The sequence below is a fragment of the Canis aureus genome, chromosome 2 (assembly GCF_053574225.1).
Source record: "Canis aureus isolate CA01 chromosome 2, VMU_Caureus_v.1.0, whole genome shotgun sequence".
In the NCBI taxonomy this organism is placed as follows: domain Eukaryota; kingdom Metazoa; phylum Chordata; class Mammalia; order Carnivora; family Canidae; genus Canis; species Canis aureus.
The window spans coordinates 46,851,805-46,865,468 of NC_135612.1; the positions used below are offsets into that span (position 1 = coordinate 46,851,805).

Below are 13,664 nucleotides of genomic sequence, written 5' to 3' on the forward strand. Positions count from 1 at the left end.
GACGAAGCTTGGGAGTCAGAAAGACCTGATTTTGAATCCCACTTGTTCTACTTCCTATCTTTATGTCATTGAAAATTTTTATTTAAAATTCAAGACATGGGAACATCTTCAAAAGGGCTAGAAAAGATACTTGCCTTACAGATTGTTAGGAGAAAAATCAATTCATTCGAAGGATATCTATTGAGCACTACAGCATCTCTGGGCCAGACACTATGCTAGGCTACTTGTGTGGATAGTGAGCCAAACAGATGTGGTCATATGAGATAATAGTTATATATTGTACCTAGCAGAGCTCAGTATTGTTTTTTTTAATTTATTTTTTATTGGTGTTCAATTTACTAACATACAGAATAACCCCCAGTGCCCGTCACCCATTCACTCCCACCCCCTGCCCTTCTTCCCTTCTACCACCCCTAGTTCGTTTCCCAGAGTTAGCAGTCTTTATGTTCTGTCTCCCTTTCTGATATTTCCCACACATTTCTTCTCCTTTCCCTTATATTCCCTTTCACTATTATTTATATTCCCCAAATGAATGAGAACATATAATGTTTGTCCTTCTCCGACTGACTTACTTCACTCAGCATAATACCCTCCAGTTCCATCCACGTTGAAGCAAATGGTGGGTATTTGTCATTTCTAATAGCTGAGTAATATTCCATTGTATACATAAACCACATCTTCTTTATCCATTCATCTTTTGATGGACACCGAGGCTCCTTCCACAGTTTGGCTATTGTGGCCATTGCTGCTAGAAACATTGGGGTGCAGGTGTCCCGGCGTTTCATTGCATTTGTATCTTTGGGGTAAATCCCCAACAGTGCAATTGCTGGGTCGTAGGGCAGGTATATTTTTAACTGTTTGAGGAACCTCCACACAGTTTTCCAGAGTGGCTGCACCAGTTCACATTCCCACCAACAGTGTAAGAGGGTTCCCTTTTCTAGGCATCCTCTCCAACATTTGTTGTTTCCTGCCTTGTTAATTTTCCCCATTCTCACTGGTGTGAGGTGGTATCTCATTGTGGTTTTGATTTGTATTTCCCTGATGGCAAGTGATGCAGAGCATTTTCTCATATGCATGTTGGCCATGTCTATGTCTTCCTCTGTGAGATTTCTGTTCATGTCTTTTGCCCATTTCATGATTGGATTGTTTGTTTCTGTGCTGTTGAGTTTAATAAGTTCTTTATAGATCTTGGAAACTAGCCCTTTATCTGCTATGTCATTTGCAAATATCTTCTCCCATTCTGTAGGTTGTCTTTGAGTTTTGTTGACTGTATCCTTTGCTGTGCAAAAGCTTCTTATCTTGATGAAGTCCCAATAGTTCATTTTTGCTTTTGTTTCTTTTGCCTTCGTGGATGAGAAGAACACAGGCAACACCCTTTTTGAACTCGGCCATAGTAACTTCTCAGTATTGCTTTTCTATTAATATTATTATATTGTGATTATGATTAAGATAGGGGATGTGTTTGAGAAGACTGGATGAAAAACCTCAATGAAGGTAGGCAGCAACCCAGGTTCCTTCCTTTATCCCAACCATCCCTTCCCTTCTGACACTTATATCATGACAGAGATAGAGAGCTGGCTAATGAAACCTGAGGACAGTGTCACCTCCCCTGCCACACACTGCTAATCAACCTATGCAATGCTTCCTTTATGGCTCTCCTCCAAGGCAAAGTTTCGACTTACTGCTATTCCCAATGTCTACAGTAGGTATTACAAGCACCATCTGTGTACTGCTGATCCCTGCCTGTGAGCAACACAGTATTGATCTCACAGGGCTCCTTTATATCCCACTCTTTGGTACCCCAGATAGTCCTTACAGCCTAGCAGAGTTGCCTGGAAGACGGAAAAGCCTGCGTGACACAGGCTCAGAAGTAAGTCTCCCATCTCCTACCCCTGCCCCTTCACCCCACTTCCCTACTATTCCTGAAACTCCCCAGGCATTCTCCTGCCTCCCTGGAGCCTATATACTTACTACTCTCTCCTCTAGAGATGCTCTTTCTCCAAATACATACACATCTTACTTCCTCACCTCCTTGGGGTCTCTGGGTAAATGTGACCATCCCAGAAGATGTCTTTCCAGACCACTCTGTTCAAAACTGTACCACCACTGCCCAAGCACTCCCAGTAGCCTTCTCTGCTTTGTGTTTCTCCATTACGCCTAGCCCTCTCTGAATATATATGCAGCCTGCCACTGTTGAGATCAGGATAGGATCTCCATGAGGAAGCCTGTGTTGCTGAATGCCCTGTTCTGGGTGCCTAGAGTAGCGCCGGCACATAGTAGGCACTCATCAGATGAGGAAAGAGGGAGGGAAGAAGAGAAAAAGAGGCCAAACCCATGAAAGACCCCAGAATGTGGCTGACATGCCTGGCTCACTGACAGCATGATGTTGAGTAATGGTTTTTGAGATAAATCACAAACAGTAAAGAACAAGTAATTGAAATATAGAGAAAAACGAATGTACCTATTTAGTTGTGCCAGCTGGAGGCTATTTCCTCTGTACTGGTCTGTCATTGTGCTTCTCTGTGGTCACTAAACTGAAGCTCTGTGGTTGCCTAGTAGTGTTTCTGGAAACATCCCGATAAGGTACTTCTCTAAACCACTCAACTCATCTGCATAAGTTAGCACCAAAGCTAGTTCTTTAAAACCCCAACTGCCAAATGAAATGTCAGGAAATCCCCAGTGGGGGATTACAAAGATGACGAGGTGGTGTGGGGCAATAATCCTTCCATTCAGGATTATCAGTTGTTGAGTGTGATAATAAGGCCATTCAACCACTATAATTATCCTTGCCTTTAAAAGGGCACAGTGGACACACAAAAATAACTGTCTTCCTTTGAGGGGGCACCTGGGTGGCTCAGTCGGTTGAGTGTCCACCTCTTGATTTTGGCTCAGGTCCTGGTGTCAGAGTGGTGGGATTGAGCCCCGCATCTTGGCTCTGAGTTCAGCAGGGAGTCTGCTGGGATTCTCTCTCTCCCTCTTTCTCTGTGCACCCCCCATCCCTACTTCTGTGTATGCATGGTCTTTCTCTCTCTCTCTCTCTCTCTAAAATAAATAAATCTTAGAAAAAAATCTCCCTTTGTTACCAACTTTTTTAGATCACCAGCTCCAAGTTGTCACATTTCCAAATTCGTGATGTGCAGAGTTTTATGCACAGGCTTTGGATTCAGACAGTCCTGGATTTATATCTTAGCTCTAACACTTACTAGCTTGATGACATTAGATAAGTCATTAAACCTTCTCAGCCCTCATTCCATTCTGGGAAATGTAATGATAAAATAACTATGATAACTCTAATAAACACAACTATAACCTCAGCAGTGAGTCCATGTTAGGTACTTGTGCCTGCCACATATCTCTGGGCTGAGAGCCTTTTATTTTTTTAGCCATAAAATTTTACTTCACGTGCAACTTAGCTACTCAGTTTTACTCCCCACTCACCTGAGACTTAGCCAATGTGCCCTCTCTCTTCCAGCCTTTCCTGACTACCTGCTGAGTGACCCCTCACCACTCACCGCAACTGGTCATCTAGCACTGCTCAGGGGCTATGACCACCTCAGATCCTATCCTTGGTCATTTTTTCCAGTATCTGGAACTATTCTCAACTCCACCATTAACACTGAGGATGGGAAACAGAGGTAACTTTCTGTATTTTCTAAATACTTGATTTTATAAGGTGAGAGAGAATATCTTGTAAAATAAGTGTTGGGGAAGGAAGTGAGAAGGAAATGCAAGGGAAAAGAATAAAGCTACTCTGAGTCTCCTTAACTATAGCTTCCCCACATTTAATCTGACACTTAGGAACTCCTTTAGAGCTCATCCAATTTCCCCATCCCTTTGCCCAGATCTCCATATATCATCACCTTCCCCAACCCAGCTGAACTTCTTGTAGCCCAACTACTTAGCATGGCCTATGGCTTGAAAATTAGCTATGGAGAAACATAAGTCAATATATTTCACACAGGGGCACCTGAGTGGCTCAGTCAGTTGACTGTCCAACTCTTGGTTTTAGCTCAGGTCATGGGCTCAGGGTCATGAGACAGCAATGCATAGGGCTTCTCACTCAGCATGCAGTCTGCTTGAGATTCTCTCTCTCATTCTCTTTCTGCCCTGCCCCCACCCCCAATATATCAAATAAACAAGGTTTTGCAAAAAGCTGAGACAGGAAGAAAAAGGCATCATGTCTATTCTTCAGGAGCTTCCAATCTAAACAAGAGAGGCCTACTTCTAAACAATCAACTAAATACAAGGTGGTAGAGGGTTTAGGCAGTAAAAGGTGCCCTTTACCACCTCCCATGCCCAAGTTCTGGTGATGACAGCAAGGATAATAAAACTGTAAGAGCACCTTTTATCCATCTGAGGCCAGACATACAAAGTCATCCAAAGGAGGCAATCTGGTTGCCAGGCTACATGAAAGGCCATCAGCCTGACTAAAAGTGATAATATACATCTAAAAAATAATGTTTTAATGAGAAAAAGGGAGAGGTCATGCAAGGAAGCGTGGGTAGAAGTTTGGACTTGCCCCTGAACCCTATGGAGGGAGGAGGGAGCCTATCCCACAGGACTTTAAGAATCGTGGCTTCATGGCCTAGACAGGTTGGCATGTGAATACAGATGTCCTTGGCCCAAGCAAACAAAGTGTGAGTATGTCAAGCTCTCATTTGGAGTTCAGTCCCTATTGTGAGATGGATGGCATACCAGACACCATTCAGTGTAGAACCTATCTGTTCTCCGTGTACAGATTTGTGTTCACAAAACCATCTCCTGATTCTATGTGACTTCTCATCTCATGTAGTCTGACTTCAGGGAGTTAATACATACTCAACAAATTCTCCAAAGTATTTCCAGGCCCTGATATAATTATTGCTCATTCCACTTCAATGAAGTTGATGTTGATTACAATTTGACTTCCCAAAGAATTTGACAATGAAACAGTGAGCTGTTTACATCAAAATAAATATTAGAATCTATAGAGTATTTAATTCCTATTGCAAATTAGTCACAATTTGTCATTTACAACTTAGTGTCATGAGTATTGGGTTATCATAAGTCAGTCCTCCAAGCCAGAGTGTCACTGGACAGTTAATACAGGTCTTGGAGGCTGGTGATCTTCTCAGGGTCGTACATACAGTGACAGCTATGCCGATTATCAATTTGCCTTCCTTTCTCTACCCCGTCTACCTGTTCCAAACCCTTGCTCCCTCTACAGATTTCTACGGAAAGCAGAATGAGGGCAGCCCCAGTGGCGCAGTGGTTTAGCGCCGCCTGCAGCCTGGGGTGTGATCCTGGAGACCCGGGATCGAGTCCCACATCCGGCTTCCTGTATGGGGCCCATTTCTCCCTCTGCCTGTGTCTCTGCCTCTCTCTCTCTCTCTCTCTGTCTCTATGAATAAATAAACAAAATCTTTAAAAAAAAAAAAGAAAGAAAGAAAGCAGAATGAGGTTAGCATTCAATGACAGCAAGAGTGGAATGCTGTGTAAACAAAGATAGGGTGAAGATATTGATTGTACAGTCAGGAAAATTCACACAGGAAAGGAGAATTTCAGCTGGGTGAAATTTCAAAAGGGTGAAAGGATTTCCTTAAGAGAAGAAGGGAGGAGAAGACAGATGTGAGACGGATCAATGAAGATCAGAGACCATGAAAAGCAAGGAAAGTGTAACAGTCATCATTCACATCATTCACAGGTGTTTTACTGGGGCCAGATGAATAACGGTGATGCTACCAAGAAACAACAGTCTGCATTTGTGAGGGTCCTTCGGAAAGATAAAATTCTGTCAAAATGAGTTGAGATCAAGTTTCTGTGGAACATGCAGTGTGAATCTGGGGACCAAGAGAAAGTCTGGAGAATCCTCTTCAAGCAAATGTATCCTTTATTCTAAACCTACTTTCTTCTACTCTGGTTTTATGGTTGCTTGGAGCACCTGCATTGAGACTATTTCAAGGTTTCATATGGCTTCTATGTTCTCACATTCCTTGTTCCTCTTCCCTCTTCATTTTCTTCTTTGTTTCTTCATTCCATTTCCCCATAACTATAAGCCCATTCCTTACTTCATTGCTACCCTGGCAGAACTAGGAAAAAACTGGAAAACATTCAGACAACACCATTATTTGGGGTCTTATCCCATCCCACTACTGCAGGCTCAGCCTTGAAATTACCCTTGGACATAAAACATGTAAGACAAATGCCAGTGGGTACTCTGACTACAGATGTTCCTTTCTTTACCTTCACTCTGTAAAGCTACACACAAAACAAACTATACCAAGGATACTCAGAAAACATCTGCTTGTCCTTGTATACACCAGGCTTGTCACATGCCAACTCTTTCTTCCCTCCTCATTGCTTTCCTCATTCCATGAAAGTGATAGTAACCTGTCCACTATTCATTAGAGAGAAGAGAGATGACCCATATCCCAGATACAAATTAAGCAATCCCGAAACTCACATGACATGGATTCACCAGGACTTCCATCTTCATTGAAAAAACAGAGAACACATTCAGATTTAAAGCTAGTATTGGACTTAGGCTGAGAAGTCTCCATTTGTCTGTTTTCAGGTAAAATCATACAAAAAGAAATTTCATTTACAGTATATTTCTAACCCTAACCCCTAACCCTCACCCCTAGCCCTTACCCCCCAAAAAATCCAATAAACAACAACAAAAAAATTGACTCTAATGAAATAAACTGAAGAGAACTCACAATAAAGATACTAACAAAAACTGTACTAATCTGAATGCACACATGGTTATCACTGATTTCCTCATACAGAAATAGTGATTGAGCACATGCTATGTGTCAGGCACACAGTAAGGCCCTAAGGAAACAAAGATAAATTAGATATGACTCCCCTAGACCTACCCACAGACCAAATTGTGGAGCCTAGTGGGAAAGATAAGCAAGAGAGTAGTTAACTTCTACAGTATGTAATAAACTGGATCCTTAGGTAGTGGGAGAAGCCCACTCAATATGGTGGAGCAGAGCACAAAAGAGGGGAGGCGGAGCAATGGACTTGATCATGTGTGATCCTATAGGTCTGATTAGCTGCAGCCCATTCCCTCCATCTTCTGCAAACAAACAACCAAGCAAATACATGGCATTCAAATGGCCACGGAAGGATCAGTCTCAGTTTCTACCTTGTACATCCTAGGACAGGATAAAAGAAGCAAAATATTCTTATTCAAAAAAAGGCATTTGGGGGCACTTGGCTGGTTTGGTCAATCAAGCACGTGACTCTTGATCTCAGGTTTGTAAGTTTGAGCCCCATGTTTGGGGCAGAGATTACTTAAAAATAAAATCTATTTTTTTAAAGGAGTTTGTGTTCTTTTAAATGGGTGAGTTAAAAAGGAAAATTATTTAAAATAAATATATTCCAAGATTTTTTGCATTCAGCCCAGAGAAGAGAAAGTAACTATTATCAACCATCCATCTGCCAACCAACCGTTCACCATCACTAACCAGCCCGACAGAACAGCCCATCCTTCCCAGCATACATCACACCAGAATGTTCCCCAAACTTCCATGTCAAGTGCAGCAAAATACTCACCACCCCCAAATACCCCACCCACACTTCAGGCTTGTGTCTGCCATATTTCCACATCTATCAAATCTACACCAGCTTGCACAATGCCTCACATGAATGTCTGTCAGGCCCCACGCAGTGATATCATCCATCCACTAAGCTGCCAAGAGGTAAGGCTTGGATGTTTTGCATAGATAGTTCTGCTGACCTCTTATACTACCTTTAAAGCTATATAAAACTGACTCTGAATACATCATAACTTGAAGGCAGAGTCACTTTTCTATTCATCTCTATTCATAGTCGTAACCTTCATGGTGCCTGAGTTAGAGTAGGTATTCAAATATTTATAGTCAGCAAAACAACTTCACGGCACCTGGATGGCTCAGTTAAGCATCTGACTCTTGGGTTTTGGCTCAGGTCATGATTTCAGAGTCCTGGGATAAGCCTCACATAGGGCTCCCTGCTCAGTGGGGAGACTGCCCCTTTCCCTCTGCTCCTCCCTCTGCGCTCTCTCTCTCCTAAATAAAAATAAAATCTTAAAAAAAAAAATTAACCCTAAAAAAATATTCTAATCTGTGAGTGTTAGTCTATCAAAGCCACAAAACCCAGCCATTTTTTTTCTAATCAGTTAATAATGTAACAAGAAGATAAATTTCAGTTATCCAATTTCACGTTACCCCCTTTCCACTGAACTGTGAATTAGGAGTTATTTTTAATAATTCACCTTATTTATGCTTTGATTAGTAGAAAGACATTTCAAATTTATAAATAGTAAAAATCAAAAATAGTAACAATCATAACATTGTTACAAAAAGAACTTCATAAAGGTAAATGGTATGGGAAAAGATAGTTAAGTCATTTAATGGTTAATGGTGCCTTATTGTAATGTTTCCAAAAGAATCTGGTCACAACATCGTCCAAATATCCATGATCCATTCCGTAATAACACCCAAATATATGACATAATTAACAGGTTTTGGCTCTTAAGGTAAACCAAAAATCCCAATTGAATACCCAGCTTTGTATGCGATTATAATAGTAACTCAGAATTAAAAAAAAATTAACTTCCTCCCTCAACACCACAACCTATTTTAGTGCCCTTAATGGGAAACTAAAAAAAAAAAAAAAAAAAAAAAAAAAAAAAAAGAACAACTGATTAAACCGATCACCACAATTTAGTAATCTGGTAGCTGAATGTACACATTAAACTCATTCTAGAAATACAGGATTTGTCTCATAATTAATTGTATTTGGCTCTTTTATCTTATTGAAAAATTAAAGCTTTGTGAAATCAATGAATCCATTGATTCCTTCAGTCTTTATCCTTTTGTTTTTTAGAGAATGCAAGTGAAGCTATCCATAGGCAAGTGTGCACACATGTGCATAAGCACATATAAATGCACACACATACATGTGAAATAAGAGGAAGTTGAAACTCTCCAACAGTTAAAGGGAGACACATATACATACATTTCTTGGCAATATTAGCATGCATTTTTGTCTACAGTAGCATTGAGCACTGCTGGGAGAGAGAGACACACACACTCACAGAGTTAAAGCAAAACGTTTGAGGAAAAGTTATGCTTTTAATTTCTTTGCCAGAGAGATGGAAAAAAGGAAAACTCATCCAATAGGGCTTTTAATGCCTTAAAGTACTCTAGAAAGGTTATTTGTAATAGTTTTAAAATACACAGAGGTCAACCCTAAAACAAATGGGAACAGTGGGTGCAATCGATATCACCTGGATTTAAATTTCTTATAAATGACATTCTCTCCAGCCAAGATAACCACAAAAATAACTCCTAACCAAATTTTCCAAGGGCACTAAGGACCCTTCGAAAGGAGGAAAGAAGAACAAGGAACAGAAAAGTGCCCAGCCCTGGTCTCACCTCTGGCTCTTCCAGTGCATCCTCTCCAATAGGAGTTTTCTGGAGCAGATCCAAGATGCCATTGCTGGAAGGCCTCCTGTCCTCAGCAGGTGAAGCATAGGCCTCCTCCGAGTCTGTTTCCACCACATGGAGATGGCCCACTTCTTCCTGGCTCCAATCCAATTCTTCTTCAGACTGTTTCAAGGAGCTACTGCTGCTCTTGGGTAAGATCCCTGCCGTCGACAGGCTGCTGGGCACTGAGGTGTAGGATGATTGGGGCCCAGAGTAAGGCCGCCCCTCTGGGACTAAGGCCTCAGCCTCCAGGAGGTCAGGGACAGAGAGGCTGAGACGGCGGTCCAGAGAACGCCTTGCCCTTAGGTCTAGTGGCTTGTTTGGGTTCTTCTTTACCTTCTTCTTGCTTAGGTTGATTAACAAAGGCCTGGTCCGCTGTTTCAAAGAGCCCCAGACCGATGGTTTATCCATATCCATGACTGCATGAAGACCGAACCAATCACTCCATGAGAGAGTGCTTCTCTATGGGAAACAACTTCAGTGGCTCCTAGAAAACACAATATAAGGAGAGAGAACATAACTGAGTCTTCTTGGTGGTGGCCAAGCACATCAATGCGTAAAACGTGACTAGAAAGTCTCACACTTTCCTCTCACTGATCAAGATTGAAACATTTGATTGGTAATGTCTGCAAATATTTTTTAAAGCATTTTTAAGAAACTGTATTTTTTAAAAAATTATTTATTCTTGAGAGACACAGAGAGGCAGAAACATAGGTATAGGGAGGAACAGGATCCCTGCAGGGAGCTCCATGTGGGACTTGATCCCAGGACCCTGGGATCTTGACCTGAGCTGAAGGCAGACATTCAACCACTGAGCCACCCCCAAGCATCCCAAGAAACTATTTTTTAAGATTTTTATCAGAGTAGTTATAGAAAAATTCTAGTAATGAATGTAACTATGAGGTTGATGTGAAAAAAATACATTTCATAAGATTGCTTCCTTTTACTTAGTTTACTCAGTGTAACATCTTCCCAGTTCAGCCATGTTGTTGCAAATGGCAGGATTTCCTCGTTTTTATGGCTAACTCATATTCCACTGTGTATGTATATATGTATATGTATATGTACACACACACACACACACACACACACAACATTTTCTTTATCCATTCATCCCTCAATAACCACATAGATTGTTTTAATATCGTGGTTAATGTGAAGAATGCTATAGTGAAGAAGGGAGTGAGGAAATACTGATTTCATTCTGGGGGGATGTATATACCTAGAATCATATGATATTTCTAGTTTTAGTTTTTTGAGGAAACTCTATTTTGTTTTCCATAGCGGCTACACCAGTTTGCATTCCCACCAACAGTGCACAAGGGTTCTCTTTCCTCCATGTCCTCATCAAAACTTGTTATCTCTTGTTTTTTGTTAATAATAGCCATGTAGACTACTTTCCTATGTCCTTTTCAGGGAAAGAAGAGCCAAAAGTTACTACCAGGATCTTTAACCAGTATGATCAATTAACCAGGGCCTTTTAATGTCTGAACCAGGGTAGGCAAACAGTTTCTGTATGAGACCAGTTAGCAAATATTCTAGACTTTACATGCCACATGGTGTATCACAATTATGCAGTTCTGCTATTTTGGCATCAAAGACACAGACAACACCTAAATGAAAGAGTGTGGCTGTGTTCTGAAAAAACTTTATTTACAAAAATGCAGCAGATGGTAGCTGGCCAATCTCTGCTTTGAACTTATTATCTTTCTTTCCAGCATTACAGATGCATCTGGAAGGACAAATACATACTCATATCAACAAAAATTCTACCTGATATTTTAAAACTTTATATTAAAATAAGATTGACTAAAGAAAAAAGCATTTATAGAAGTGAGAGGTCTGTTCTTGTTCCAATGTACCAAGTCAGAAAAACTGAGAAAACTATAATGGAAATCTCAAGAAATGCAAGTTTTAGAGCTTTAGCTTGAGAATGCAAGATTGAAGTGTTTCCCACAAACAGCTAAGCGTGAATGACAGGAATGTTTCACAAATACATATGTAATTACACAGAGTGGTAAATGCTATGTAGGAAAGAAGGTAATTTGACATATTACAGATCGGACGCATTAGGGATCAAATCAAAGTCAAATCTGGATGCAAAAGAATTAAATTGACCACTTTCTTTCACCAACACAAAAATAAACTCAAAATGGATTAAAGACCTGAATGTGAGACCTGAAACCATAAAAATCCTAGAAGACAGCACAGGCAGTAATCTCTGACATGGGCCCAAGCTACATTTTTTAGATATGTCACCTGAGGCAAGGGAAATAAAAGCAAAAATTAACTATTGGGACTATATCAAAATAAAAGTTTTCTGTACAGTGAAGGAAACAATAAAACTAAAAGGCAATATGCTGAATGGGAGCAGATATTTGAAAATGATATATTTGATAAAGGGTTAGTATCCAAAATATATAAAGAACTTGTATGAGGGACACCTGGGTGGCTCAGTGGTTGAGCATCTGCCTTCTGCTCAGGTCGTGATCCCAGGGTCCTGGGATGGAGTCCTGCATCAAGCTCCCTGGTAGAAGCCTGCTTCTCCCTCTGCCTATGCCTCTGTGTCTCTCATAAATAAATAAAATCCTTTTAAAAAATAAGAAGATCCTACATGATTCATCACCCAGAAAACAAATAATCCAATTAAAAATGGGCAGAAGATATGAACAGACATTTCTACAAAGATACCTAGATGGCCAACAGATACATGAAAAGATGCTCAACATCCCTCATCATCAGGGAAATGCAAATCAAAACTACAATGAGATATAACTTCACACCTGTCAGAATGGCTAAAAACAAAAACACAAGAAAAAAGTATTGGCAAAGATGTCAACAAAAAGGAACCCTCATGCATTGCTGGTGGGAGTGCAAATTAATGCAGCCACTGCGTAAAACAGCATGGAGATTCCTCAAAAAATTAAAAATAGACTATCCTATGATCCAGGAATTGCACTACAGGGTATTTACCCAAAGAATACAAAAACACTAATTCAAAGGGCTACATGCATCCCATGTTTATTGCAGCATTATTTAAAATAGCCAAGCTATGGAAGCAGCCCAAATACCTATCAAGAGATGAATGGATAAAGAAGATATACATACACAATGTATTATTACTCAGCCATAAAAAAGAATGAAATCTTTCCATTTGCAACAACATGGATAGAGCCAGAGAGTACAATGCTAAGTGAAATAAGTCAGAAAAAAGACAATACTACATAATTTCATTCATATATACAATTTAAGAAACAAATGATCAAAGGGGAGAGAGAGAGAGAGAGAGAGACCAAAAAAGTAGACTCTTAACTAAAGAACAAAGTGATGGTTACCAGAGGGGAGGTGGGTGAGTAGATGGGGTAAATAGGGGACAATGATTAGAGAGTATACCTATCATAATGAAAACTAATAAATAAATTTAAAAAAATAATTATCTAAGGTCTTAGTGTTTAATTTAAAAAAGAACAAATTTGGAGAAATAAACCTTATTCTATGTATCAAGTAGCTCATAATAGATCCTTTTGGAATAGATCCTTCAAAAAGATCTATTCCTTTGATCCCAAAGGATCAAAATCCTTGAAAAAGAACAGTGGGGTCAAGTAATTTTGATCTGGCCTATACTTAACATCGACATGTTTGGCTGAGCATAAAAGAGGCCAAGAGCCACAAGGAAACATATTTTCTAAAATTAAGGTCTCCAAGCATTTGTACCTAGCCCTAACTTACTCTAGGACAGGATATTTAGTCATTGGGAAGTCCCTACCTTTTGAAGAGCAGGACTATGAGTGTCTACAGCTTTGCTGAATGGCCACCAGTATAGGCAAGGGCTGCTTCCGGGATGAAATGGAGTATCTTCAGAAAGTAATGGAGAAAAAAAAAAAAGAAAAGAAAGAAAGTAATGGAGAGATGAAGAGCTTGGATTCTAGAGACAGACACCAGGGGTTGGAATTTTGCTTTGCTATATTTTACTTAGATGGTATATTATGGGCAAGTCGTTGTACTAAGCCTCAATTTTCTCACTTATCTAATGGGGATTATATAATCTAGTGTACAAATAAAATGAGACAAAGTGCCAGGCACAGTGTTGAATGCACAGAAAATATTCAGTCAAAAAAAGCTATTTTTTATTATTTATTTTTTGATACTGTTGTCATAATTCAAATTTTGATATCTAACCCAATTTATTCAAGTTGTATCTCATTA

At 40.0% G+C, this 13,664-nt stretch overlaps 1 protein-coding gene across 7 annotated transcripts in view; it reads right to left on the reverse strand.

The window, feature by feature from the left end:
• Positions 1-13,664, reverse strand: part of MCTP2 (multiple C2 and transmembrane domain containing 2) — a 245,520-nt gene that overhangs the window by 183,730 nt on the left and 48,126 nt on the right. For 4 of the 7 annotated variants that reach the window (XM_077870909.1, XM_077870949.1, XM_077870898.1 and 1 more), the window contains 2 exons: positions 13,225-13,313; positions 9,408-9,945 (listed from right to left, as the gene is read on the reverse strand). In XM_077870909.1, coding sequence (XP_077727035.1) covers positions 9,408-9,875 — 468 coding nt within the window. In that variant the 5' untranslated portion in view covers positions 9,876-9,945; positions 13,225-13,313. The remainder of the gene's footprint in view (positions 1-9,407; positions 9,946-13,224; positions 13,314-13,664) is intronic. The other 3 variants (XM_077870933.1, XM_077870923.1, XM_077870943.1) reach the window with 1 other exon arrangement.